This window comes from Fusarium verticillioides, chromosome 2 (assembly GCF_000149555.1).
Source record: "Fusarium verticillioides 7600 chromosome 2, whole genome shotgun sequence".
NCBI classification, from domain to species: Eukaryota; Fungi; Ascomycota; class Sordariomycetes; order Hypocreales; family Nectriaceae; genus Fusarium; species Fusarium verticillioides.
The window spans coordinates 2,323,648-2,347,198 of NC_031676.1; the positions used below are offsets into that span (position 1 = coordinate 2,323,648).

General features: G+C 48.4%; 7 protein-coding genes across 14 annotated transcripts; 4 read left to right on the top strand and 3 right to left on the bottom strand.

The window, feature by feature from the left end:
- Positions 1-4,339: 4,339 nt before the first annotated feature.
- Positions 4,340-5,421, bottom strand: FVEG_15431 (hypothetical protein). The gene is made up of 3 exons (XM_018904554.1): positions 4,988-5,421; positions 4,801-4,906; positions 4,340-4,741 (listed from the first exon to the last, which is right to left on the bottom strand). Exons 1-3 carry the CDS (start codon positions 5,248-5,250, stop codon positions 4,727-4,729), a joined length of 384 nt encoding a protein of 127 aa, XP_018748606.1. The 5' UTR covers positions 5,251-5,421; the 3' UTR covers positions 4,340-4,726.
- A 1,046-nt stretch (positions 5,422-6,467) lies between these two features.
- FVEG_04226 (hypothetical protein) lies at positions 6,468-11,424 on the top strand. Of its 3 annotated transcripts, XM_018892000.1 has the most exons (3): positions 6,468-6,585; positions 6,734-6,944; positions 6,999-11,420. In XM_018892000.1, the coding sequence occupies exon 3, from the start codon at positions 9,059-9,061 to the stop codon at positions 10,226-10,228; it is 1,170 nt and encodes a 389-aa protein (XP_018748605.1). In that variant the 5' UTR covers positions 6,468-6,585; positions 6,734-6,944; positions 6,999-9,058; the 3' UTR covers positions 10,229-11,420. The 3 variants fall into 3 exon arrangements, with proteins under 3 accessions (XP_018748605.1, XP_018748603.1, XP_018748604.1); XM_018891998.1 differs by having other exon boundaries at positions 6,734-11,424; XM_018891999.1 differs by lacking the exon at positions 6,468-6,585 and having other exon boundaries at positions 6,595-8,400; positions 8,458-11,420.
- A 179-nt stretch (positions 11,425-11,603) lies between these two features.
- FVEG_04225 (VPS15 protein kinase) lies at positions 11,604-16,714 on the top strand. Its single transcript, XM_018891997.1, has 2 exons — positions 11,604-12,023; positions 12,076-16,714. The coding sequence occupies exons 1-2, from the start codon at positions 11,810-11,812 to the stop codon at positions 16,437-16,439; spliced, it is 4,578 nt and encodes a 1,525-aa protein (XP_018748602.1). The 5' UTR covers positions 11,604-11,809; the 3' UTR covers positions 16,440-16,714.
- A 63-nt stretch (positions 16,715-16,777) lies between these two features.
- FVEG_04224 (U2 small nuclear ribonucleoprotein A') lies at positions 16,778-18,123 on the top strand. Of its 2 annotated transcripts, none has more exons than XM_018891995.1 (5): positions 16,778-17,032; positions 17,116-17,156; positions 17,204-17,464; positions 17,516-17,650; positions 17,704-18,123. In XM_018891995.1, the coding sequence occupies exons 1-5, from the start codon at positions 16,954-16,956 to the stop codon at positions 17,917-17,919; spliced, it is 732 nt and encodes a 243-aa protein (XP_018748600.1). In that variant the 5' UTR covers positions 16,778-16,953; the 3' UTR covers positions 17,920-18,123. The 2 variants fall into 2 exon arrangements, with proteins under 2 accessions (XP_018748600.1, XP_018748601.1); XM_018891996.1 differs by having other exon boundaries at positions 16,837-17,032; positions 17,710-18,048.
- FVEG_04223 (hypothetical protein) lies at positions 18,035-19,375 on the bottom strand. 3 transcript variants are annotated; one of them, XM_018891994.1, is made up of 5 exons: positions 19,170-19,375; positions 18,802-18,916; positions 18,669-18,754; positions 18,530-18,620; positions 18,035-18,478 (listed from the first exon to the last, which is right to left on the bottom strand). In XM_018891994.1, the coding sequence occupies exons 2-5, from the start codon at positions 18,863-18,865 to the stop codon at positions 18,186-18,188; spliced, it is 534 nt and encodes a 177-aa protein (XP_018748599.1). In that variant the 5' UTR covers positions 18,866-18,916; positions 19,170-19,375; the 3' UTR covers positions 18,035-18,185. The 3 variants fall into 3 exon arrangements, with proteins under 3 accessions (XP_018748599.1, XP_018748597.1, XP_018748598.1); XM_018891992.1 differs by having other exon boundaries at positions 18,802-18,968; XM_018891993.1 differs by lacking the exon at positions 19,170-19,375 and having other exon boundaries at positions 18,802-19,158.
- Positions 19,376-19,510: 135 nt separating this feature from the next.
- On the top strand, positions 19,511-22,662 carry FVEG_04222 (chloride channel, other eukaryote). 3 transcript variants are annotated; one of them, XM_018891989.1, is made up of 5 exons: positions 19,511-19,837; positions 19,889-19,904; positions 19,956-20,237; positions 20,288-20,355; positions 20,402-22,662. In XM_018891989.1, the coding sequence occupies exons 1-5, from the start codon at positions 19,658-19,660 to the stop codon at positions 22,352-22,354; spliced, it is 2,499 nt and encodes an 832-aa protein (XP_018748594.1). In that variant the 5' UTR covers positions 19,511-19,657; the 3' UTR covers positions 22,355-22,662. The 3 variants fall into 3 exon arrangements, with proteins under 3 accessions (XP_018748594.1, XP_018748595.1, XP_018748596.1); XM_018891990.1 differs by having other exon boundaries at positions 19,511-19,904; XM_018891991.1 differs by having other exon boundaries at positions 19,511-19,904; positions 19,956-20,355.
- Positions 22,535-23,481, bottom strand: FVEG_04221 (hypothetical protein; the record flags this gene model as incomplete). Its single annotated transcript, XM_018891988.1, has 4 exons — positions 22,535-22,867; positions 22,916-22,951; positions 22,999-23,095; positions 23,231-23,481. The coding sequence occupies 4 exons, from the start codon at positions 23,479-23,481 to the stop codon at positions 22,535-22,537; spliced, it is 717 nt and encodes a 238-aa protein (XP_018748593.1).
- Between the last annotated feature and the right edge of the window lie 70 nt (positions 23,482-23,551).

The window sequence follows — 23,551 nt, forward strand, 5'->3', positions numbered from 1 at the left end:
TTGCGGGAGAAGGCTGGGAGAGGCTACGGGGTGATTATTCCAGCTAGTAAGAAGTGGTGTCTGGTTCCAGTCGATTCTCTGTCCATACAACGGCAATCCACGATATAGAGACACCTCCGATCCTTGATCTGCACATGTTGCTCACGGCGATTTCTTGTTTCGAACAAGTTTCGTAGAGTCGGTCCGCCTCCGTTGGCGAACGAGTTTTGCTTTGAGTGTAACCTCCGAATATGCACAGCAGGACAAGGGTTACAGATGCAAGCCAAGCTTTGGAGGAGGCGGCCCGCACTTGGTTGGGCGCTTACACGACTTGAACTACGTAAGGCTAGGATGAAGGTTAGGCGAGTCCCTATATCGTATTATGGTGCGCAGAGACACGTGCGAAACGTTAACTACTCTTCAAGCATGGTGACCCCGTCAAAGGTCTGTTGTAAGCGGTGTTGGCAGACATGCACCTGAATCTCCATCTGTCAAACCGAGGCATGACATGACACGATAACTGGCAAGATTCTACCATCTTGGCCTAACAAGTCAATGACTTTGTGTGACCAGTGAGTTTCCAATCACAATGTGTGTACTAGAAAGGTAAGCGGAGGGTTTCACCCCCTCAAGTCAGGCCACACCCACGCTAATGGGCGGGTAACACGCGGGATCGATCCGGGGAGGATGAGATTTTCCTGTAAGGGTTTAGCATCTGACGATGGCCGATAGTTCGGCGAACTTTCACGTAAAGCATGACAACCAGAGGAAACCCTTAGAAGTACGGATAAAACTGTCGAAAGCTCGATACGGAACAAACTGGGGTCGAAGAGCGAGGCTCAAAATAGAGCTTGAACTTAACTACCGAGGTGTTCTGTGTGCCTGTGATCACTGTAGTGCTGACATTTGAGTCCTCAGAATCCAATGGTGTTGAGTAGCAGTGCGTTGTAAGATTGTATGCCGGCACTTTCATACGGCAAGAAAAGATTGTATGTGCCTCTGGGACACTTCATCATCAAACTCATATAGGCTGTGAGTGTATTGACTTATTCAATACAGCAGCAGGCTGTTTCAATTAGTATGCTGAGTGATTGATATCGTAACCACAGCCCCCACTAACATCTGCCGAATACTCTATTGCCTGAGCCTCAACATACATCGAGCGGCCGCCCTGGCGCCTTACCCTGCTAATGCACCGAAACTCCTCCGCCGCTCACGATAACCTTGACCAGGAAAGAGTCACCTGTCATTGCATTCAGAGTTTCTGGTACTAGTAGGGATGACTTTGCAGACAATTTCCTAGGGCTATGAGGCAGTAACCTCTGTTGTCTTCAGTCCCGAGTATGTACGGCGCAGCCATCATTGAAGCTATCGTGAACCCTGAACCAATATCCTGGCAGACTACCTAACTTTAGTTGCGAGGCTGAAAACAAACTTTGCTTCTTCGCTTATGATACCATCTTTATACTACCTTAATTTATATCTCCGTGATAGTTGTAGATGCAGGGCTTGATAGAACGTTCTTCTCGTCTTCTTCTGGATATTCTGAGAATGGCCCCTATTGTGGCGGCGAAGGCTGCCTCATGGTGTGCTCATGCACTACTTGTGTAAACGGTGTGTATTGACGAAGCTTTGAATAGAAACTCCCGGACTTAGTTATCTGGAACTCTCTAATTCATCCCAGTAACGTCGCTGAGAGTCTCCAAGCCCTTGACAAGTATGCATATCTGTTTCGGCTCTGTCAATCACGTATTGTGTATAGCATCTTGGGTGTGCTTACGAGAACTCGGCATATAACCATTGAGGCTTGCAACCTCACAGTATGATAGATCAACCCACTCGGATATTTGTCGCTGCACATCGTAGTTTCGAGGTCAGTATTCCACCTAGCTGCACATGGAGAAGCCCCGGTAGTTGTATATAAATAACTTCGAGGCTCTCGTTGCTTGGCTTGTGCTTTTATTACCATCTCCAATAGTGTTCATGTGATGATGATTTGCTGCTGTATGACCTTAACCCTGTCTAAGATAATTCGTTGATCTCTTTCTATCGATAAGCCGGATTGCTCATGGCCATTGTGGAATAAACTGTGAGTATTGTTATAGCATAGGAGACATATGCGACTTGAGATATCGTGTTATTCTGCATGCATTGCCCAGTTGAGATTAATTACTGGAGTCAAGAAACGCAAGCTCATTGGATTGATAGGCATGACATGGCATGCGTGTTGTTAGTTACGTAGGCTTTCTAGATTGTTGACACACCTGAGGCCTGCATCACAAGGTGATGAGCGTCATGATGCACAGTCCATACCTGGCCGGTAATGTTGTATTAATCCGGAAGTTTCTGCCTTGTTCTGTACGTATCATGGCAGTATGGCTAGTGGATAGCTCCATGAATTGCCATAAGCCCAACAGTTGTCATGGATAGACCAGTCTAGATGACCATGATCTACACGACTAATGAACCAAAGACTCCACTTCATGAGGGGTCATGGATCTCCTTGAAGAGCTGTTGGTTGAACTCAATTGTTTGTTTGAGGTTGAACTTGTTTCCCAATCTCGTCGACTTTTCTTGAACAAGGTAAACGGCCGACATGCATCTCAACATTCCATCGTGCGACACATTAACTGCTATATTGCCAAAGAGCCGATGCAAGGGGTCCTTTTCAGCTGAGAACTAGCAAAGTGGCCGCTAGAAAGAGACAGCTCCCCACAAGCAAACGATCAAAGAAAACAAGCGATTTTAGCTTGGCTAGCTCGCCGGTAGCTGACGAGTGGCATGAGTCAAAGAGCGACGGCTGCGTATTGTCAGCATGGCACGAGAGTTCCTACAGAACACAGTACTGTGCCTGATCGTATAGCTTGGCACGCAGCAATGATGATGAGTTCCTTGGCTGTCATCAAGAAATTGAGGACCAACAGACGATAACTAACAACCAACATACATACTTTGATGGCTGCCAGGATTAATCGGACCTGTTCCGAGAAGGCAGGTTAGTCGGAAATAAAGAGAATAAGAGAAGGCAAAGGTTTCTTATTCAAGTCATCGGTGCGTATGGATTACCTCTGGCGATTTACGGTGAATTTTGGTTACTAAGAGTTGATGCTTCATACACACAGCATCAAGTGCCTCTACCAGTCCAAAACCCCTGTGGCACTCTACGGCATAACGAAAACGGCTTAGCCAGGTCTCATGAGTGCTTTGGATCTGCTATGCATGTCTTTGATTGCCTGTCAGTGTCTCAGTAACCGTCTCAATGCATATTCTCTCGTTCTCCCTTTTCAAACTGCCAGACACGAACCCTGTAATTATATCGTCATAAGCACAGGGCTTCCACTGTCTCAAACCCCCTTCGACCGTTTTTCGTGCATCGTCAAAGCGGAGCGAGCCGGCCTTCCAGAGACCAGACAAGTCAAAGTCAAAGCACAACACCAGCGGGCACTATTCGTTGATCTTTGACAAGCTAAACCTTTTGCTATGTAGTTGCGTCTAAGTTATGGAGATCTAGCTCTCCAGAGCTATGACTGGAATGACACTGTCTGCTGCGAGTTGACGGATTGGGGCTGTTGATGATCCGTCATGCTTCTGAGTGCAACCTCGGAAATGCAAGAGACGGCCGATTTATTAACGCCCACACCGCCGAGATATAGAATCGAATTCATCAGAAATTCCGTTTGTATTCGTCTCGAGCCAAGCGTCTAGTCAAGTTCTAGACCTTTTCATCCTTGTGGATCAACAACCAACATTCTTAAGAAACTGGGGTTCTTTAATAACGACCATGATGAGACATTTTGAATCCATGTCGGCGCGGCACTTGTCGGCTGAAAGCCCTGCTCTGCTGAAGAGAAAACAGGGCAAATTGCTTTGTTCAAGGATATGAACCTTGACCAACAGAGTCAAGTCTAGTCAGGTGATGAATTGTTGACGCCTGCAACCCGTAGAACCTTGCTGATCTCTCTGGTCAAGACTCCGTTGATCAGGAAACAGCATGACTGGGGACACCGCACGCGCTGCTTGTCCTCGCTTCAGAAGTGCCGAGCAGAACAAACGTCTCGAATTGAAAAACGTATCGAGATGGGAGGCGTATAGAAACTACGTACTATGGATATCTCTCTTGCCCGGGCGCAAACTTGAGCTTATTAGTTGGCCGTTGGACTAGCATCGCGGAAGCGAAGCCAAGCGAGGCCGATCAAGGAAAAGAGAAAAAGAGCCGAAAAGGAAAAAAGCCAGACTGCGAATCGGACAATGACAAGAATGGGTTGAACTGCCGTGACAGCTTGGCCTTTCTAGGGGAGGAAAGAAAACTCAGGACCTTACCCACAAGTGATAAAAATATTTAGGTAAATCTACCCTAAATTTAGGGGACTCTTTACTAAGTTTATTTCGACACCCTGTGTCAAGGTTCGGTGTTTTCTTCCCCCCGGAGGCCTTTCTCTCATTAGATAACGTTAGTGAACTATCGGTTGCGGAACTACTATAGGGAACAATCAACAGTCGATCATAGTGTGTTTTAGTTATTGTCATGTTACGAGCTGTTGATGCGACGTTGATATGCACTGCTATGTGAGATGATCCCCTTGGCTTGGCTGCGTAATGAGTTGTCCTTTAGCCGTTGGACATGGACACGCGGCGATGGCACAGCCTCTCTGGACGTTGAAGAACAGGTTGAATATGTATCAGCTGTTTGGGGTTACACTCGATTTTAACCAGGAAAATAAGAACCAACACGCTCCTCTCGAGGAAGTCATTGAGTTGAGGTCTGGCGAAGAGTGATTAGAATTTCCTGAGAACATGCCTAATATCCGACGGATTATTCACCTTTGAGACAATCCAAGAGGACATGTGGGCTTTCAAAGACGGAGATTGGTAAACCCTGTCTTCCTTGAAGAAGATCGTCAAGTACGGACGGATATATACAGTGTCACTAACAACAAGTATCGGCATGCAGCACAATGACAAGTTCGTGAGGAACAAGGCTGATAGTTTCCACCTGTTGTGGCATTACCTATTATAGGAATTGCAGCGAACCGGTAGCCATGCGATATTCAGTTTATGCTCTGATCGCACAAACGATGGGAAGTGCGGTGTTGTGTTTCTCGACCTTCCTCTGTAGGTAGGTCGTTTCAGAGGAAGATCGTGCATAGGGAGGGTATGACAAGGGTTTTTGATGAGAAACCAGATAAAGAATTTTTTCCGTCGTCTAGAAGAAACTAAAGAAGAGGTACTCCGTAGTCTATAACGCTTCGTTAATGAGTCCTTGTTGACCATGGGGTTGAAACTGAGGAAGCGTCGAATTTGTCTCTATAATTTTTTAAGAATGAGATAACTGTACTCTATAGTGATAATGGCATTGGGTTTTGGAAAATCACAACAGCACCCATGATTAGATAGATGTACCTGTAGGAAAGTCTTAGACTTGGGTGGTACAATGTGTCATCGACAACAGCAGAGGACCTGTCTATCACCACCACAAGCTTTCAGAGTGGTCTGTCATGATTACATATCAGACTGTGCCTGAGGAGACCCTCTCTGACCATCAAGCGACAACAATCTTGTCCTACCTGCAGTTTCAAAGCAATCAATCAAAGAATGGAAATAATGCATGTAAAGGTGGGGGTGCAGGGGTCTAAGTTCGTCAAGGGTTCAACGGCCAAGCGTCGGTTGTACAAAAAGCAAAAATTCTGAACTTGACATCAGACTACATACATACATTCGCGTTGGCCGATAAGCTCCAGATCGAATCGAGAAAACCACCATATCATGAGGATGAGGATGAGAATGAAAAATAAGCGAAACTGATGTCGGGAGGTTTGGTATGCAAGCAAACACGGCATTCACGTAGATCCATTGCAATGTCCTACAAGCGCAAGAATCACCCGATTTAGGCTTCGAGGGCGATGTTCAACAACCTCCGTGTTTTTTTCTCCTTTCCGTCACCGAAGGTTCGGCACGAGGGAATGTCTTGCGGATATTGTGATAGAAGAGCCATGAGTAGCGGGCCGAAGGTTGGACAAGGCGAGATGCGATCGACGGAAGAGCGGTGCGTTTATTTGTTTCTTCTTCCGTTTCTGAAGGATTCGTGCAACATGTTAAGTTGTCATGTCATATCATGCATGAACACTTCTGTTGTGAACAGGAGAATCCGCTGTGGTCATTGAAAGAGAAAACTCCTGTTGGTCTGGGTTTATTCAACAATAATAGCGGCAACAGTGTACGGTTTGAATCCTTGCGACTTGACTTGTCATGCATGAGCCTGTCTGTGCCAGAGAGGGCATCATGGGCCGTGGCTCAACTCAACAGCTCCACATGATCCCCGCTGGAAACATTCCCCGTTTACGAGTAGGCAGTTCTTCCAACACAGTATCAATCAGCAAGAGAGAAGTTGATTGATGATATCTGAGTTACATGAAGCGTGGCTGATCATTGGAGAGACCATTGGGCTTGAGAAATCTTGTCTCATTTATGGTGACCTCTCCATTATTTAACGTCAAAGCACAGAGCGAGACACCATTGACAGTTTTGTGTCAAAACTCAACACCAAGCCACAAACAACTAGACGCACAATTGGCTTAGCTCGACTGAACTAATCCCGTCCCTTAAAACGTCAGTCACATTTCTCACCCCAATGCATTTCATTGCGTGGCATCCCGCACATCTCGCACTCGCCTCAAGTTGACCCCCGTGGCATATCTTATCAAGTCCGATCACCTCGCAGGGGTCCTTGTTCAGTACTAAGGTTGATTGTTTCTAGGATGGTCTCTTTTAGAGTTCAGTGAGTCGGCCGTCTTCAATGCATGGTAACATGAGTATCTCAAAGCATCACGGGTACAGTTGTCAGTGTATCAGCAATGACACCTCATGATTACTTGCATGTTTCCCCTAACCTCTTCTCCACTGTTGGGGAGACAAGACGGAGCTCCATCTTGATCCACCATCACCGACAAAAATAGCTAGTAAACTTGGTATGGACTTAGAGCGTCAACTAACTCGCTACTCTTTTGACACCCTGATTCAAGGTCAGAGGCCCTCTTCCTCAAAGCCGACATCAGCCAAGGCACTGCAAATAGCCTGGCCTGCACCGTGCCGCCGCGGCCGTGATTCCTGCCGCCCAGCCGCCGTTGTCCATCCTCCGACAATCCCTGTCATGGAATAATCTTTTTTTCCCCATCTCATCTTTGCCAAAAATCCCCCTCTCATTGAGCCTTTGCTCTGCTTTGCTATTTAGTGCTCAAGGGTGTTGTACGAGTGGTATGTAGTACATGCATTTTGTATGTACTATGCAGTGTGCCAGAGAGTTCCTCTGAAGTACACACCTGTTGGTGGTGTAGAGGGCATTGATGCTACACGCCCCTGGACCCCCTTAGAGAAACACCCCGTCTTGTAGGCTCGTTCGCTCTGTTTACCCTTCTCCTCTCTCTGCCACTCTCTGCAGCGACCTTGCTTTACCTTGACCATGACCTTGAACCATGCAATGCCAATATGCATTGCATCTGCATCTGCATCTCTCTGCTATTACTACTGTGCTGCAATAAAATCTCTCGCCATCCCCATCCCGCCTTTTCGCTCGCATGGCATCCTTACCCATACCACCCATGTTCATGCTTGTTCTGCTCCCCTCCCTCTGACACCAACCCTCTCTCCATCTTATTCTCTTTTTCGTCTATTGGGCTACGTACAGGCTTAGGTTATCACTCTGCATCTCTAATTGCCTGCCTCTCCCTTCGTCCTCTTTCTTTCTTTCTCTCTTCTACACCATCCCATTCAACCTCCTCCTCTCTTCCCACTGCAGCCGATCTCTCGTCGAATCTCGGCTCCTTGGCTCCTCTTCTCATTCTGACCCTTCACCTTTACCGCTTCAGGGTTTAAATCGTTCCAACTCCCGCGCCCTAAGCAGCAAACTCTCAGCCAGCTTCAGCCCTTAACCGCCCTGAGCCAAGCTCAAAACTACCCCGTCATTAGTGGACTGTGGCTTGCCCTCGCCCGTCCAGAGACCATTCAGCCAATCCGAGGAGCTTAGAAGGCCACTGGAAGTGCAAGATCGGATAAGACTAAGACCCTAGACAGGGCTGTTCGGATCGGGTCCATACATCCTGGGAGTCGTTACTTGGACTCTCTAAAACGCTTCAATTCCCGTCTTCCGCGCTCTCTAGCTTCCATCTCTCCCCGCCGCACTCCCACTACCCACCCGGCCACTTCTTCCCTAGAAGGCCTGAGCCTCCGTCCGACCTGCCGAGTCCCTTGCCCTGTTGAGACAAGACGACACGAGACGAGACGTAAGCGATCAACTGAGGAACCGCTCACAGTGGACTTTTCGCAGTTGCAAACCTTTCTTTCACCTCCGTCCTCATCTCTTCTCCGAGTCCTCAGCTGTTGGTTCTACCTATTCTCTTCACAACCAATATTCAAGCATCGCGCCAGGTTCGTTCCATCTTAGTGGACCCATCAAGTGTCAGACCAGGCCTGAACCAAACCAAGTCCAACTCGAATCATTTCGTTTCAACCAACCAGCCTTGGCTCTTTAATCTTAAACACCTACGACATCCTCTATTCTCCTGCAACTTTGGCATTTGTCTTGAAGCTCTTTGACCTTGTGCCCAATCCATATCAAATTGCATTAACGCATTTGTACACCTTTCTACCCTTTCTTGTCCAGAGAGAACCTTTGTATCATCTAACGACGCCTACGACGATTACGACCATCACGAGACAAAAGAGGGCTGATACGAGTCTCACCCAAGAAACGATCCAATTTCTATGCCTCTGTCCTACCTGAGTGCTATGGTGCTTGCTTTACCAATTATTTCTCACTGATTCTATTTGATACCCACGAATTGGACTTTGATCCATCCGAGACACGAAACGCTGCCGATCACCCTACCTTTATTTGCCACCAGGTCCCCGATCAAGTCAAATCACCCAACTTGCCTCATTCGCCGTAGGTCTGCAAACACGCAGCTACCAGCTCTAGCATATATTGTAATTCCTCAATCCGACAGCTAGGGAGTCGGGTGAACATCACCTGGCCCCTATACCTTCAGCCAACACGGCTCCACCGCTAGAAACAGACTTCCGCGACATGGCTATGGATGCGCTTAAGAATCTTGTCAATAACGTTCCGGACTGGTTACAGCGACTTGACGACCTCAGTGGCCAGATCGACCGACGCCAGGCCGAGCTGGCCGCTGTTGCTGCCGCGGAGGGCAAAAGTGCGGAGACAAAGTCGCTTCGCAACAAAGGCTCAACCGAGTCACTCAAGCCTAAAGATGATCCTCCAGTAGTTCACGCCGAGGCCCCAGCGAATAAGGACATCCTCGAAGATGGCGTAGGTGACAACACAGCACAGACACCAGTCAAGCCCGAGACACCCAAGGTGCATACCCCAAGCCCTGGTTCCATTCGTCAGCAACAAGAGATCATCAAAGCCGCACAAGCCAGAGCACGAGCTCAGGTTAGGAAGAAGCCTAAGTCGCCATCTATGATGTCCAACGAAGACGCCCCTACCGCTTATCGAACACGGAGCATGATCATTGTTTACTATGATAGCTATGTTCAGAGCTTCTTTGACGATCTTGTGAGGTTTGTCTCGTCAAGTCGGAACCTGATGCGCAAAGCCAAGATGGCCGCAAGAGTTGCCCAGATCAAGAAACTTGCGGAGCAAGACGTATCAGAGGATGGAAGTAATGACGACGCTCTCCCTTCACTACGATACATGAGCAGCAGGCGATTCGGCCCTATGTCAATATCTCGACCCGGTGCTGGCGACCAACCACCAGACGTATACGATAAGCTGGATAAGGGCCTCGAATTTGTGCAGAGCATGTGTGAGCACGGTGCTCATCAGTTCCTTCGCGATGGCGACTGCAACGACGAGATCAGCAAAGTACAGAAACGACTGACTGAGGTTCTCGAGATGGCCAAGACGGAAATGGAGCGCGTAGAGCGCGAAGAGCCTGAACTAGCAAAGGAAACAGGCGAGATGGGCAAAGTCCGGACACGGCGGCCCATAAGTATGCGTCGCGACATGGCCGTTGGCTTGAAGGAGAGCAGCCCGACACCTACTAAGGAGGAGAACAAGTTGGAGCCCGCAAAGCTCGAGGCTGCCGAACCTATTATCCCAGCAGATCCCATGGCACCTATGGCTGTGGATCCAAATATTATGGAAGCCGACGAAGGCATCGATGTCGATATGGAACTTCCCAAACTGCAATATCGATCAACCCGGGCGATGCGCAGTCGTGGACCATAGCGTGGTCACGAGTCGTGTGCCTGGGCCGTCATTCTTGAAACACCATGACGAGAAGCTCAATTGTTTAAGGTACTTTGCTTCCAGCATCGCTCATGTTACTACTCATTGAGATCATCATTGGCGTCACGGACTGGGGAAGAAGAAAACTTCAAAAAAGGGAGAAAACTCACTGGAATTTGTTTTGGTTACTCTCATCTGCTGGAAAACGGAGGACCGTCTTCCACCTTTCATTTTATACTTATCACGAAGCGTGAGCATTGCGTCCGTATGGATTGGCTTTGTATCGTACCTATACTAGTTGTTGATTGTCACTTTGGAGCTTATCTTATGTCAAAAGAAAGACCATTCATAGCGTCGGGGTTGCTGCATGCTCTAAAGATTTTAAGGGACTTGACTGTATTTCCGATTACTCTTTTCTCGTTTCATAGTTCTATCTAGGTTTATGGCCATGAACAATGGGAATCTCGAAAATGACGTTATACAACTCGCGTTTCCCTCGTTCTCGTAAGAAACCAAAGATAGGTACCTTAGATTGGAACTCGACTTTCATTCAAAGGATATCTCAGCTTCTCGCATAAACAGCCCAGATCTCAATCTTTTACGAAGTTCATAAGTTTAGGCAAACTTTAGTGTAGGTCTTAGGTTTACTGAGTTGGCGAAACCTTTATCTTTCATTCGCCCTTTCCAGCGAGTGAATGAAGTTCAAGAAACATCTCTTGGGACCCTTTAAGTAAACAGGAAGCTGTTAGAAACCCGGTATTCGAGCCCGAAAGGCTTCATGAAGGTCTCTACTACGAACGGACGAAATATGTTCCCAAAGGACCTAACTTGATCGGGGGAAAGGTTGAGAATATACTCTCGCGTTGCAGGCTGATATGCCTGGTGAGGGTTCCTTGGCATCATCAGCAAGCTCATGGGTTAGCCACTGTGGCCACGGGATTCCAAGAAACGAGCATTCAGCTCTTCTGCGCTGTGCGGTTTACCCCCTAAGACCGAAGTAGGTCCACAGGCGTCGCTGTATAAATTGTACTTCGGCTGATTCATTCTTCCATGGATTGTGAAGTCTGGTTTATAGATCGTGAATTATGTTTTAGGTAGACTTGGTGCAACTTGTGACAAGAGTATGACTGCCTTTGCCCCTACCTTGGAAGCAAGCGTATTACCAAACAAATCCAATTGAATGATAAATTACTGCGATCTTAAATCTAAAGGTTTTCTTTTGCCTTGAAAGGTCTTCTATGTCGTTGTGTTGGGTAGAGCCTCAGCTGGATTCACTTAGACGTGGTTTAGTGGGGCATGTCTTCCGCGTGCACCTCCAACTGCTTCCGTATGACGTTCCTCGCAAGGTACCTTCGTAGTGACAAGACAAGCTTCACTCCTACATCGACCACGGCTTGTTACCTTTTCATACCTAGACACCTACGTTGGGTAACCTCAACATCGTATCAGTGCATCGCGGCTTAAGCGCTATCTTATATTCCAGACAACGCACACCTGCCATTTCACTCTTTCAAAATGACGATAGCTTCGTGCGTGGCCGATCGATAGCTTTCACGATTCCCCTAGGCCCCCCACCAAATCATGGGTCAAGGGTTCTCCCTCGCGACGCCGTCTGTCGGCTCCGCAGGCATCGATATCTCGGAGCTTAGCGATGTTCACTTTGAGAAGAGCATAGGAAATGCGAGGTTCATGAAGTCTATTCGTGGGCGTCACGAGAATGGTCTAGTGCTCGTCAAGGTCCTGGTTAAGCCGTACGCCGACGTCAAGCTACAGCAATACAAGAAACAGATAATAGGTAACCTTCGGGCGTTTTCCACACCCTCCAGTGATGTTCTAACCAAAATCAGAGCAGAGTAACGCGATAGACAAAATCCCCAACACGCTCGGATTCCAGCGCATTATCGAGACCGAGACCAACGGCTACTTGGTCCGCCAGTTCCTTTACAGCTCACTTTACGACCGAGTCAGCACTCGACCGTTCCTCGAGGACATCGAGAAAAAATGGTTGGCCTTCCAGCTGCTTTGCGCTCTTCGCGATTGCCATGCACGCGATGTCTACCACGGCGACATCAAGGCGCAGAATGTCCTCGTGACCTCGTGGAATTGGCTGTACCTCTCCGATTTCTCCTCCGCCTATAAGCCTGTGATGCTCCCCGACGACAACCCAGCTGATTTCTCTTACTTCTTCGATACATCAGGCCTCCGAACCTGCTATATCGCCCCCGAGCGCTTCTATGCTTCTGGAGAGGCGCCGCCGAAGAATGCGAAGATGACATGGGCAATGGACATCTTCAGTGCTGGTTGTGTTATTGCGCAACTGTTTCTTGAGTCGGACATCTTCAGCCTCGCACAGCTGTACAAGTATCGACGTGGCGAGTACGACCCTGTGATCACGCATCTGAGCACCATCGCAAACAAGGACCTCGCCGATATGATAGCCCACATGATTCAGCTTGACCCCGAGAAACGATACTCAGCAGACCAGTACCTAGAGTTCTGGAAAGGCAAAGTATTTCCACACTACTTCTACAATTTCCTACACCAGTATATGGAGCTCATAACAGACCCTTCATCTGGCAACAGTCCCATGTCAGGCACTTCGAAAAATCTTGGAGAAGCTGATGATCGAATCGATCGTGTATTTTACGACTTTGATAAGATCTCATACTTCCTTGGTTACCAGCTTGAGAAACGTACCTCAGACGAACTTCAACCGCCTCCAAGGCTGAGCCTATCGCATTTCCCAGTGAGACTTAACATCCCGAATCACAACCATACCGTATCTTCCGAATTAGAGCCACCAGAAGATGATGGAACGTTGATATTCCTGACGCTGATCGTGTCTCAACTAAGAAACACTGCGCGAGCATCTTCACGGATCCGCGCATGTGATGTACTCCTTGCCTTTTCTGAAAGACTGACTGATGAAGCCAAGTTGGACAGAGTTTTGCCATATCTCATGACACTTCTCGTCCCAGATGAGACAGACCTAGTGCTGATTGCGGCTATCCGAACCATTACTCAGCTTTTGCAGCTGGTGCAGACAGTCAATGCATTCAACTCTCATGTCCTGGTAGAGTATGTATTACCTCGAATGGAAATCGCGTTGGGATCTAGATCACGGGCACCCAGTTCCTTGGTCAGAGCAGCTTATGCTTCTTGTCTCGGCAGTCTTGCGACTACTGCACAGAGATTCCTCAATATGGCATCAAGCCTCCGAGCTGATGGCTCGATGCCTGTTACCGATCCTGAAGTTGAACCTGGAGCGGATGCCAAGGCCAACTTCGAGAGCGTATTTGACAACGCTGGGCGACAGCTTTTTGAAGTCCTCGAGAGCCATTCAAAACAATTGGTAGAAGACCCGGACATTTCGGTTCGCAGAGCATTTTTAGCCTCCGTACCCGAGCTATGCCTCTTCTTTGACCATCATTCAAACGATGTCCTCCTTACTCATCTTAACACATATCTGAACGATCGAGACTGGACGCTGAAATGTGCATTTTTTGATACGATCGTCGGCATCGCAGCTTTCATCGGAAGCACGAGTTTGGAGGAGTTCATGCTCCCCTTGATGATACAAGCCTTGACTGATCCAGAAGAGTACGTGGTACAAGCCGCTCTCCATTCGCTTGCTCAGCTCGCTGGGCTTGGCTTGTTATCAAGGCCTAAGGTGTGGGAGCTAGTTGATCTCATCAGCCGGTTCACGATGCACCCAAATATCTGGATCCGCGAATCTGCAGCAGAATTCATATCAATGTCGGCACGGTATTTGCCGCCTGCTGATATCAGGTGTAACCTGATGCCTCTTGTAAAACCGTTCCTGAAAGTGGAGGTTCTCTCTGACTTTTCCGAGCTCAACATACTTGATGCTCTCAAGAGGCCATTGGCTCGAAATGTCTTTGACCAGGCTATAACGTGGGCCTCGAAGACAGAACGCGGCATCTACTGGAAGCCCCTGCAACAGCTCAAACCATTGTTGTTCGGCTCCAAAGGGTCAACATCAAGCCGCACCTCTCGGGACTTGATGCAAAGCTCCATGGGGCGAGTGGCTCGAAATGACGAAGATGAGCAATGGTTGACAAAACTCAGAAACTTCGGACTCAAGCATGAAGATGAGTTGAAGCTTGATGCCCTACGTGAGTTTATTTGGCGTCTAAGTAAAATAAAGGCGCGTGATACTTCTACATCAGATGGTACCGCATCCAATGGTGTAGTATCTCTCAAATCATTGGGAATCACTCCTCAGACGGTGTTCTTCAATGACGCGCCACTTCGAGATCCCAATGCAATCGTGGATCTTGAACCACCATCGGAACCTTACACAATTGCAGACGCCCTCTTGGACGCCTCCATGACTATTGACGACTCGACTGGCGGAAAAAAGAGGGTCAACAATAACCGCCGAGTTCAAAGCGTCGGACCTCGTTCATCACGCCGGCTCCTTTCACCAACTAGTGCTGGTCGAACGCATACTAGAGCACCTTCCGCAGGGCAGCTGATGCAGACAGCCGACGATGGACCCTCTCAAGGAGGTTCACCTTCTAGAAATGCAGTGCGCCATCAGGCAAGTGCCCTGAGTCTCCTTGACCGCAAGGACAAGAACAAATCGATCGCACAAACTGGCACCACCGACGCGAATGCGTTTGGTGAGGTTGAGGGCCCTTTTGCTCAGACCTCAGCCGACCAGCAAGCTTCCTCTGAAGGGAATGAAGGCGACACTACCGGCTCCCGGGTGTCGAAACATAGTTACGCAGGTAACGATCCAAGCATACAAAGAATGTTGGATAACATGTATGTTGATAATTTCCCTCGTGATGTCATCGAATTTGGGCCTATGGTCACGCCGATCAAGAGGAGCAAAGCGAGTCGCGCCAGCGTTCAACCTGGCGAGGAACCTTGGAAGCCAGTCGGACAACTTGTTGCAACGTTTTCTGAACATAAAAGCCCCATCAATAGGGTGTTACCATCCCCCGACCATGTTTTCTTCATCACTGGTGGTGACGACGGCACTGTGAGAGTTTGGGATACGGCTAGGCTCGAGCGAAACATTACACACCGTTCTCGTCAACTCCACAAACACGGAGATAACACGCGCGTTGTTGCCCTCTGTTTTGTAGAGAACTCACATTGTTTTGTTAGCTGTGCATCCGATGGTACTGTTCACGTAGTGAAGGTCGACACTGTATCTGCTGGTGGTGTTATTAGGTACGGCAAATTGCGCGTCTTGCGAGAGTATCAACTACCAGATGGCGAGTTCGCGGTGTGGTGTGAACATTTCAGACAAGAATCGAACTCGATTCTTGTCCTCGCTACGAATCGCTCAAGGATTCTTGGTATCGACTTGAGGACCATGAGTCTCCTATATACTCTCGAGAACCCAGTGCACCATGGAACGCCAACTTGCTTTTGCGTGGATAGGAAGCGCAACTGGCTTTGCGTGGGTACTTCTCATGGAGTTGTTGATCTCTGGGATCTGCGTTTCAAGATGAGGCTCAAGGGTTGGGGTCTACCAGGCAAAGGGTCAATCTACCGAATTTGCATCCACCCTACTAAAGGCCGTGGCAAATGGGTATGCATTTCTGGCGGTACTGGACAAGGCGAGGTCACGGTTTGGGACCTGGAGAAAACCGTCTGCCGAGAAATTTATAGAACGGGAGGCAGCAAGGATGGGCTCAAAGCATATGAACCATGGGACGTGGACGAAGATAAGCGAGAAGGCATGCTTGGACGATATGCTACTAACATCGAACCCAACGAAATCGCCAATGCCGATCGTGGAGTTCGTGCAATGGTTGTCGGAACCGCAACTGCAGAAGACTTGAGAGACGTGAGGCACGCCTTTATCGTCACTGGCGGATCAGATAAGAGACTTCGCTTCTGGGATCTATCTCGGATGGAGAGCTCGTTCATCTACAGTGGACTGCCCCCAGATCTACCTAAACCGACTTACACGACCTCCCACCCAACAACGGCACTGACGTTGAACACGGAGCGTTTTCCTAGACAAGCTCCAACGGCCCCTAATGCTGGTTCTGGATCTAGAGCCAAGTCATCGACTGCCCGACCACCTCGATCGACAGTTATATCCCTTCAGCAACAACAGTTGCTGCAGTCTCACGTGGATTCTATTTTAGATGTGGCGTTGTTGGAGTTCCCCTATATCATGAGCGTTTCGGTGGATAGGATGGGCGTCGTCTTTGTGTTTCAGTAGATTCGGGATACAGCTGGCGACACGATGCAATCTATAAAGAAATCAAGAGCAATCACCTTTTAGTTTGCTGGGAGCTTGTTTCCGGATAGAACAACTAAGCAAGAATTACATTATCATCAACTGCTAAGCTTAAGCACATTGGAGTTTGTCCTATCAATTGTAGTGTTCGGAATAGCAAGAACTTCTAAAATGGTGCTCAATATACATGAACCTTTTCGAAAATTCTGTACTACTCCTATTCCGTGATTACTGGCATATGTTGTCAAACTTACCTGGAGTACGGAGTACTGAAGTTGAGTCTATGGTGGCTGGGGCCTGTGTGCCACTCTAAGCTCAAGCCACACGCGACACCAAAATTTCCCCCACGCCTCGTCAAGTCGCAGCCTTGCCTTACCATAAATCAACACTACCGACATTCGCACACCCTTCCAAACAGTCTCCAAACTCGATCACGCAGCGAGCCAAATCCAAGCGATTTCATTTCTGAACCCGAGGTAACGGCCCCAAATCCAATATGCGGCTCACCGCCGACCTCATCCGGGATTCCCTATCCTACCTCAACCCGCTCAAGGAGCGAGAGCTTGATCTTCGAGGTGCGTTTTGAAAAGAGCAGATGCTACATTTTTGATCTCTAGAGAGCGCAGAGTTGATACAATCGTCTTTGCGGCGTGAACAGGCCATCGAATTCCCGCGATTGAGAACTTGGGTGTCGCTGGTGTAAGTTGCAAATTCTCTGCCTTGTTGCTCTGTTGCTAACAGCTTAGCCTCACGATGCCATCGACTTCACAGATAATGACATTCAAGTACTGGGAAACTTTCCCTTGTCGCCTCGCATAACGACCCTTCTCCTCGCACGAAACCGCGTTTCAAGCATTCAGCCCTCTCTGGCTAAGGCCATTCCCAACCTTGCCAACCTGGTGTTATCGTCGAACAACCTGACAGAGCTTGCGGACTTGGATGCGCTGGCGTCATTCCCCCGCTTGACGCACTTGGTGCTGTCGGACAACCCCGTTTCCAAGAAGGAGGTCAGTTTGAGGCGTGTCCACTGATGCAGCAATTATTGATGCATGGTACAGAACTATCGATACTGGGTACTATGGAAGTGTCCTTCCGTGCGGTTTCTTGACTTCGAAAAGGTTAAGGAGTCCGAGCGGGAGAAGGCTCGCGAGCTCTTCGGAACCGAAGAAGAGCCAACAGCCCTGGCTTCAAAGGTATGGACATCGCCAATAATAGGAACAATTGCATGACGCTAACAACGACACAGATACAGGGTATCAAGACCACAACCTTCAACACCTCGACTGACAGCTCGGACGCGCCCTCCAAGCTTTCCCGAATAAAGCTGACGGACGCCGAGAAGAAGCGACTACAGGAGCGTATCAAGAAGGCTACCAGCCTACAGGAGATTATCGCGCTGGAGAAGGAGCTGAACGAGGGACGTCTGCCTTCTGGTATTCACGGAGATGCCATGGAGGAATAAATCTTGACAACTATGATGGCTGTGTACCACTTGTTTTGGGGGTTGCAGGAAAAATGTTATGGTCATTTCGCTTTCACATTATGGCTATCACCCCACCCTAAGAAATGGAATTTGATGCCAATTATCAAGATTGTCATTTGTTTTGTGATATACATGATGATGATAGACCGCTTTTGTCCTCGTTTTTTTTTTTTTTTTAATTTAGCGGACTGAGGCCAGCCCTGCCAACGCCTCTTTTTACCATGAGCAAGTGAGCAATACTATAACTAACCAGTCATTGCTACATCCCCATCTCGGTTCGCACCAGAAGCCTGTCTGAACTCCAACTCAAGCTGCGAGTTCGGGTCATCTTGCCTATCATGATGATCCACGGAGTTGCCGTTCACAAGAGGCTTGCCAACGCCGTTTGCCAGAGGAAACTCAAGCTTCTGGTTGGTATTGTCACCTTGGAGACGTGCCTGCGTGGCCTTGGCCTTGGCCTTGATGTTCTTGTAGGGAACAGTCTTTGGTACCACGTCTTCAAGAAACTCGAGGTTGTCATGGTGTGCAACAGCGCTTGCTATTGAAGTTAGAAAGGGCTGCTGAGTCAAGTAAGAAGGAGCTAACTTACCAACATCCTTGTACTGGATGTTTCGACGAGGTTTGCGGTCTAGCTTGGCTTGGGTATGTGACTCTTCTGCAAGATGCTGAACAAACATTTCCTATGCTGCATGAGTACGACAGGGTGAGAATGGGTAGCGAGCACATACGGCAGCGAGAGTTATCACGAAAGCTGCATTGTTAGAGCACAGACCGATATCTGGGTCTTGTGCGATGATCTTTTTAACTCTAGAGACTATCATCGTGTTAGATTGGGACTGGAGAGTATGGTCAATAGCTTACGTGGGAGCTGATTCTGGCCTGTAGGCTCCTTTCGAGGAGGAATAGCAGTGGTGTTATAAGGCATGGCGGTAGTCGAGACAGAAATTGCTGGAAAATGTGAAAGGATTAAGTAGGTCTGGGTGAGTTAGAAGAGCCAAACAGATGTATCAATGCGTGAGGTGGATGGCCTTGTATTGGTGAGCGACGAAGGCTAAAGTTGAGTACAAGGGATAACAAAGTTGTTGGAGTAGCCAAAAAACCCAAGGCAGATTATATGGGAGAGAACAAAGATGAACAGATACCAGGATTAAGTAGGTACACAGTGAATTCAAGGTCTAAGATGACACTTGGATTGCACGACCATCTTGAACAGGAAATGTGAGCCGTACCTTGACTACAAGCGGATTTTCCAAAGAATCGAATCAGGGGTTGCGATTCGTTTGAGAGTTGGGAGTCGAGAAAGAAGGGAATATGAGGAATATGTTTATGCAAGAGGATAGCAAACGTTTTGTATCGCTATCAATGGCCGATAAGTCGAGTTGAATGTGCAATTACTGTTCTTGTGAAGTCAAGATACAGTGAACGAAGAATGATATTCACTACCTAAGTACCTAATGAAGTCCCGTCTGAGACGCGATGCTGCAACCACTAAACGCGATACTGTGGCTGAACCGAAAGCCACATATTCAGCTGTCAGCATCCCTGTTGGTCACTACGACACTCACCATATAACAACGTTTACGAAATAGCCTTTAACTACCAAAGAAGCAGCTCTCCTTTTCGCCTCGCTAGCATTTTTAATCAGTCAATCCAATAATCCCGACTTGCGCGACTTCAAAGATAGCGGTTGAGCGACAATGGTCGTCTTGCCTGAATCATGAACGTGCGACAATCATCCTTCAGCTTGGCGCCTCTTGGACCTGGACTTGAAAGACGTCCTTCGGTGGTATCGCGTTTATCCTCCGTCTTTTCGAATGCAGATCAAGAAACAGGGAGTACAGCACGGACAGGGGCTGGACTTATCGAGGAGGAGATTGCCGAGATTAAGAGATATGAAGTATGTTGTGGGACACTGGATATGCGGCTCTGTGCTAACTAGCTGGACCAGGACTTTACAACAATAGGTATGCGATCCGATCGGCCACAACACGGACTTCGATACTGATATGCGGTAGACTGGGTGCAAGATGCGGCGCGAGAACAAGCTAAGCGTAAGGCGCGAAGAAAGCAAGCGGCCGGCCTCTACGACAAAGGACAACCTGGCTGGCGATATCAGCTGTGGAGGAGTTATGATGCAGCGCAAGCCTGGATCGTGGTAACAATCATCGGTGTTGCTATTGGCTTGAATGCAGCACTACTCAATATTATTACGGAATGGCTCTCAGACGTCAAGATGGGCCACTGCGAGACAGGCTTCTATTTGAATGAGAACTTTTGCTGCTGGGGAGAAGGGAATGGTATGTGGTATCCAGGGTGTGGCGACATGGATAATGCTGATACTGGACAGGCTGCGATCAGTGGCACAGATGGACTGGCTTCGAGCCCTTCAACTATTTTATCTATTTTGTCTTTGCAGTAAGTGCCAAGTCTTCATTCGCATTTGTGCATACTAACGGCATAGACTCTATTTGCTTGTGTTGCGGGCACCTTGGTTAAGTCTTTTGCACCATATGCCGCCGGTTCGGGTATCTCTGAGATCAAGTGCATCATTGCCGGGTTTGTTATGAAAGGCTTCCTTGGATGGTGGACTTTGATCATCAAATCAGTTTGCCTCCCTCTAGCTATCGCCTCTGGTTTGTCGGTTGGAAAAGAAGGCCCAAGTGTACACTACGCCGTGTGTACAGGAAATGTGATCGCTCGGCTTTTCGACAAATATAAACGCAACGCTTCTAAGACTAGGGAGTTTCTGAGCGCCTCGGCAGCTGCCGGTGTTGCTGTCGCCTTTGGCAGTCCTATCGGCGGTGTGCTCTTCTCTCTAGAGGAAATGTCGAACCAATTTCCCCTCAAGACGCTATGGCGAAGCTATTTCTGTGCCCTGGTAGCGACAGCCGTTCTCGCTGCTATGAATCCTTTCCGAACGGGCCAACTGGTCATGTTCCAGGTCGAGTATAAGAACGACTGGCATTTCTTCGAGCTGCTATTCTACGTCCTGATTGGTATTTTCGGAGGTCTCTACGGAGCCTTTGTGATTAAGTGGAATTTGCGGGTTCAGTCATTCAGAAAGAAGTACTTGAAAGAGTATGCAGTTCTCGAAGCAACTTTACTAGCAGCGGGAACTGCTATTATTGCCTACCCCAACGCCTTCTTGAGGATAGACATGACAGAGAGTATGGAGATTCTCTTCTCGGAATGTGGACGTGGAGAATCGTACCACGGTCTTTGCGAGCCTGACAAGAGATGGTGGAACATAATTTCACTGTTCCTGGCGACGTTCCTGAGACTTTTCCTGGTTATACTATCCTATGGATGCAAGGTTCCCGCCGGTATTTTCGTTCCTTCAATGGCAATTGGAGCGTCCTTCGGAAGAACAATTGGAATTCTTGTTCAAGCTATTCACGAGGCCAATCCCACCAGCGTCTTCTTTTCCGCATGCAAACCTGACGAGCCTTGCATCACACCAGGTACATATGCCCTACTAGGAGCCGCTGCGGCACTCAGCGGCATCATGCACATCACCATATCTGTGGTGGTCATCATGTTCGAACTCACAGGTGCTCTGAACTATATTCTCCCCACCATGATCGTCGTCGGAGTCACCAAAGCTGTCAGCGAATTGTTTGGCAAGGGAGGCATCGCAGATAGGATGATATGGTTCAGTGGAATGCCATTCCTTGACAGTAAAGAGGAGCACAATTTTGGAGTTCCTGTTTCAGCTGTCATGAGAACCTCTGTTGTTTCGATGCCCGTTCATGGACTTACCTTGGGCGAGGTCCAGAGCCTCCTTGCTGATGATCGATACCAAGGCTTCCCCGTGGTGGAAGATAAACACACCAAGGTACTTGTTGGTTATATCGGTAGGACGGAGTTGCGATATGCCATTGATAAGATGAGTCGAACCTCACCGTTATCAGAGACTGCAAAATGCACATTTGCACCATCGTCGACAAATCTGTCCAGTACATCGCTCAACAACATCCATAGCGACTCGTCTCACTCTTCAACTCTCGACTTTAGCCGATATGTTGATGCAACACCCGTCACAGCTCACCCGAGACTGCCCCTCGAGACTGTCATGGAGTTGTTCCAAAAGATCGGGCCTCGAGTTATATTGATTGAATATCATGGCAAGCTCACCGGTCTCGTAACCGTCAAAGACTGTCTGAAATACCAATTCAAGGTCGAAGCCGCCGAGAACCCCAAGGATGATCATCGCATCGAAGAGGGGCAAGAACAACTTTGGAACCTCTTTCAAAGAGCCGGTAACTGGTTCTCTGGTCGAGTCTCAAGATACTCAGGAGGCCGAATTCGCCTGACAAGCAGTTCTGGTGGTGAGCGGCCACTGGGGAGAGGGCAAATATTAGATGGTGACGAGGAGGTGGTCGATGAGGGTGTCGAGCTGGAGAGTCGGCGGTAACTGTATGACCATGTTGATCGTTACCTTTTATTATCTGTTACTATAGAGACGTGCATGATAACTGGCGTTTGGGACTGAATCTATTTTTTAACGTATGCTAAATGTCACACTTCTATCGAAGATCCAACAGCAGGTCTCCCGTGTCATTCTGCACCACGACTGTTTGACTAGCCAGTCTGTCTATCGTGTTCTCTCATCCGACTCCCTACCCAAATCAATAACATCCTCATCGTCATCACGCCGTGCTCCATCATCTTCAGTCGGCAAAGGGACATAACTCGGCCCTTCAGCAGCAGCCGCAGCACCAGCGTCTTTAGTCTCATCCTTCCGTCCCACGATGACATTGCCTGCGACAAGAAGCGCAGCACCAGCCCACCACAAAGGAGGGAGAGCTTCTGAGAAGATCAAGGCACCTAGGACAGCGGTAACCATGAAGTTTGTGGATGTATTCATGATGGAGACTTGAGTTGTGGATGTACCACGGGCCAGAGCCTGAGTAAACAGCGTCCACATCTGAAGCATATAAGTGAGTGATCAGAGGTTCGACTGGAAGTCACTTACAACACCGTTGAATGTTAAATTGAGGACAAAGAATATCTGAAGGTTTAGTTGTAAGTCAAGTCAGAGCAAAGATATCAACTTACGCCTCGAACGAGATATTCGACTATATGCTCATGAGCGGATAGGCCGATCAGGTTCGCAATGCTGTCGGATAGTTTGGTTGTGAGTTGTGTAGTTGTCCTGAGTAAATTAGCATCATAATCTTTTAAGGCTACCTCTTTCTAGCGCGAGGTCTCCATGGTGCGATCTGCACCATACACTCGGAATAGACTCTGCATAATCGTCACGATAAGAGAAATATGTCCTTGTACTTACAACTTTGCAAAAACCCCATTGAAAGCAGCACAAGCACCACTAGCAACTGCAAAAAACATCCATTGCGACCGCAGGCTCAAATTACTTGGTGACGGCATCTCAGGGGATGACTGTTCCTTCAAAGGCGATGAAGAAGGAGGCACAGCTTCTGGCTTCTGGCGTTTACGGAGCATGGTCGTCGGAGTCTTCGGGCTTCTTAGGTTGGTGAGAATGGACGGCCCCTTATGATGATGGATTGACTTGGCATCCATCCTTGTTTAGAGGCCGAGAAGTGGTCCTTTAGTGGGGGACCGCCTGTTTTAGGCAGAGTCGCCCCTTGTT

Coding starts and splice junctions, on each gene's coding strand:
- FVEG_15431 (XM_018904554.1), bottom strand. CDS start 5,250: ATGGTCAACAAGGACTCATTAACGAAGCGTTATAGACTACGGAGTACC. Junction 4,907..4,987: donor CGCTGCAATTCCTATAATAG/GTAATGCCACAA, acceptor ACTTGTTGTTAG/TGACACTGTATATATCCGTC.
- FVEG_04226 (XM_018891998.1), top strand. CDS start 9,059: ATGGCTATGGATGCGCTTAAGAATCTTGTCAATAACGTTCCGGACTGG.
- FVEG_04225 (XM_018891997.1), top strand. CDS start 11,810: ATGGGTCAAGGGTTCTCCCTCGCGACGCCGTCTGTCGGCTCCGCAGGC. Junction 12,024..12,075: donor ATACAAGAAACAGATAATAG/GTAACCTTCGGG, acceptor AACCAAAATCAG/AGCAGAGTAACGCGATAGAC.
- FVEG_04224 (XM_018891995.1), top strand. CDS start 16,954: ATGCGGCTCACCGCCGACCTCATCCGGGATTCCCTATCCTACCTCAAC. Junction 17,465..17,515: donor ACCCCGTTTCCAAGAAGGAG/GTCAGTTTGAGG, acceptor TGCATGGTACAG/AACTATCGATACTGGGTACT. Junction 17,651..17,703: donor CAACAGCCCTGGCTTCAAAG/GTATGGACATCG, acceptor ACAACGACACAG/ATACAGGGTATCAAGACCAC.
- FVEG_04223 (XM_018891994.1), bottom strand. CDS start 18,865: ATGCCTTATAACACCACTGCTATTCCTCCTCGAAAGGAGCCTACAGGC. Junction 18,755..18,801: donor AGGCCAGAATCAGCTCCCAC/GTAAGCTATTGA, acceptor ACACGATGATAG/TCTCTAGAGTTAAAAAGATC. Junction 18,621..18,668: donor TCGTGATAACTCTCGCTGCC/GTATGTGCTCGC, acceptor CATGCAGCATAG/GAAATGTTTGTTCAGCATCT.
- FVEG_04222 (XM_018891989.1), top strand. CDS start 19,658: ATGAACGTGCGACAATCATCCTTCAGCTTGGCGCCTCTTGGACCTGGA. Junction 20,238..20,287: donor CTGCTGGGGAGAAGGGAATG/GTATGTGGTATC, acceptor GATACTGGACAG/GCTGCGATCAGTGGCACAGA. Junction 20,356..20,401: donor TTATCTATTTTGTCTTTGCA/GTAAGTGCCAAG, acceptor CTAACGGCATAG/ACTCTATTTGCTTGTGTTGC.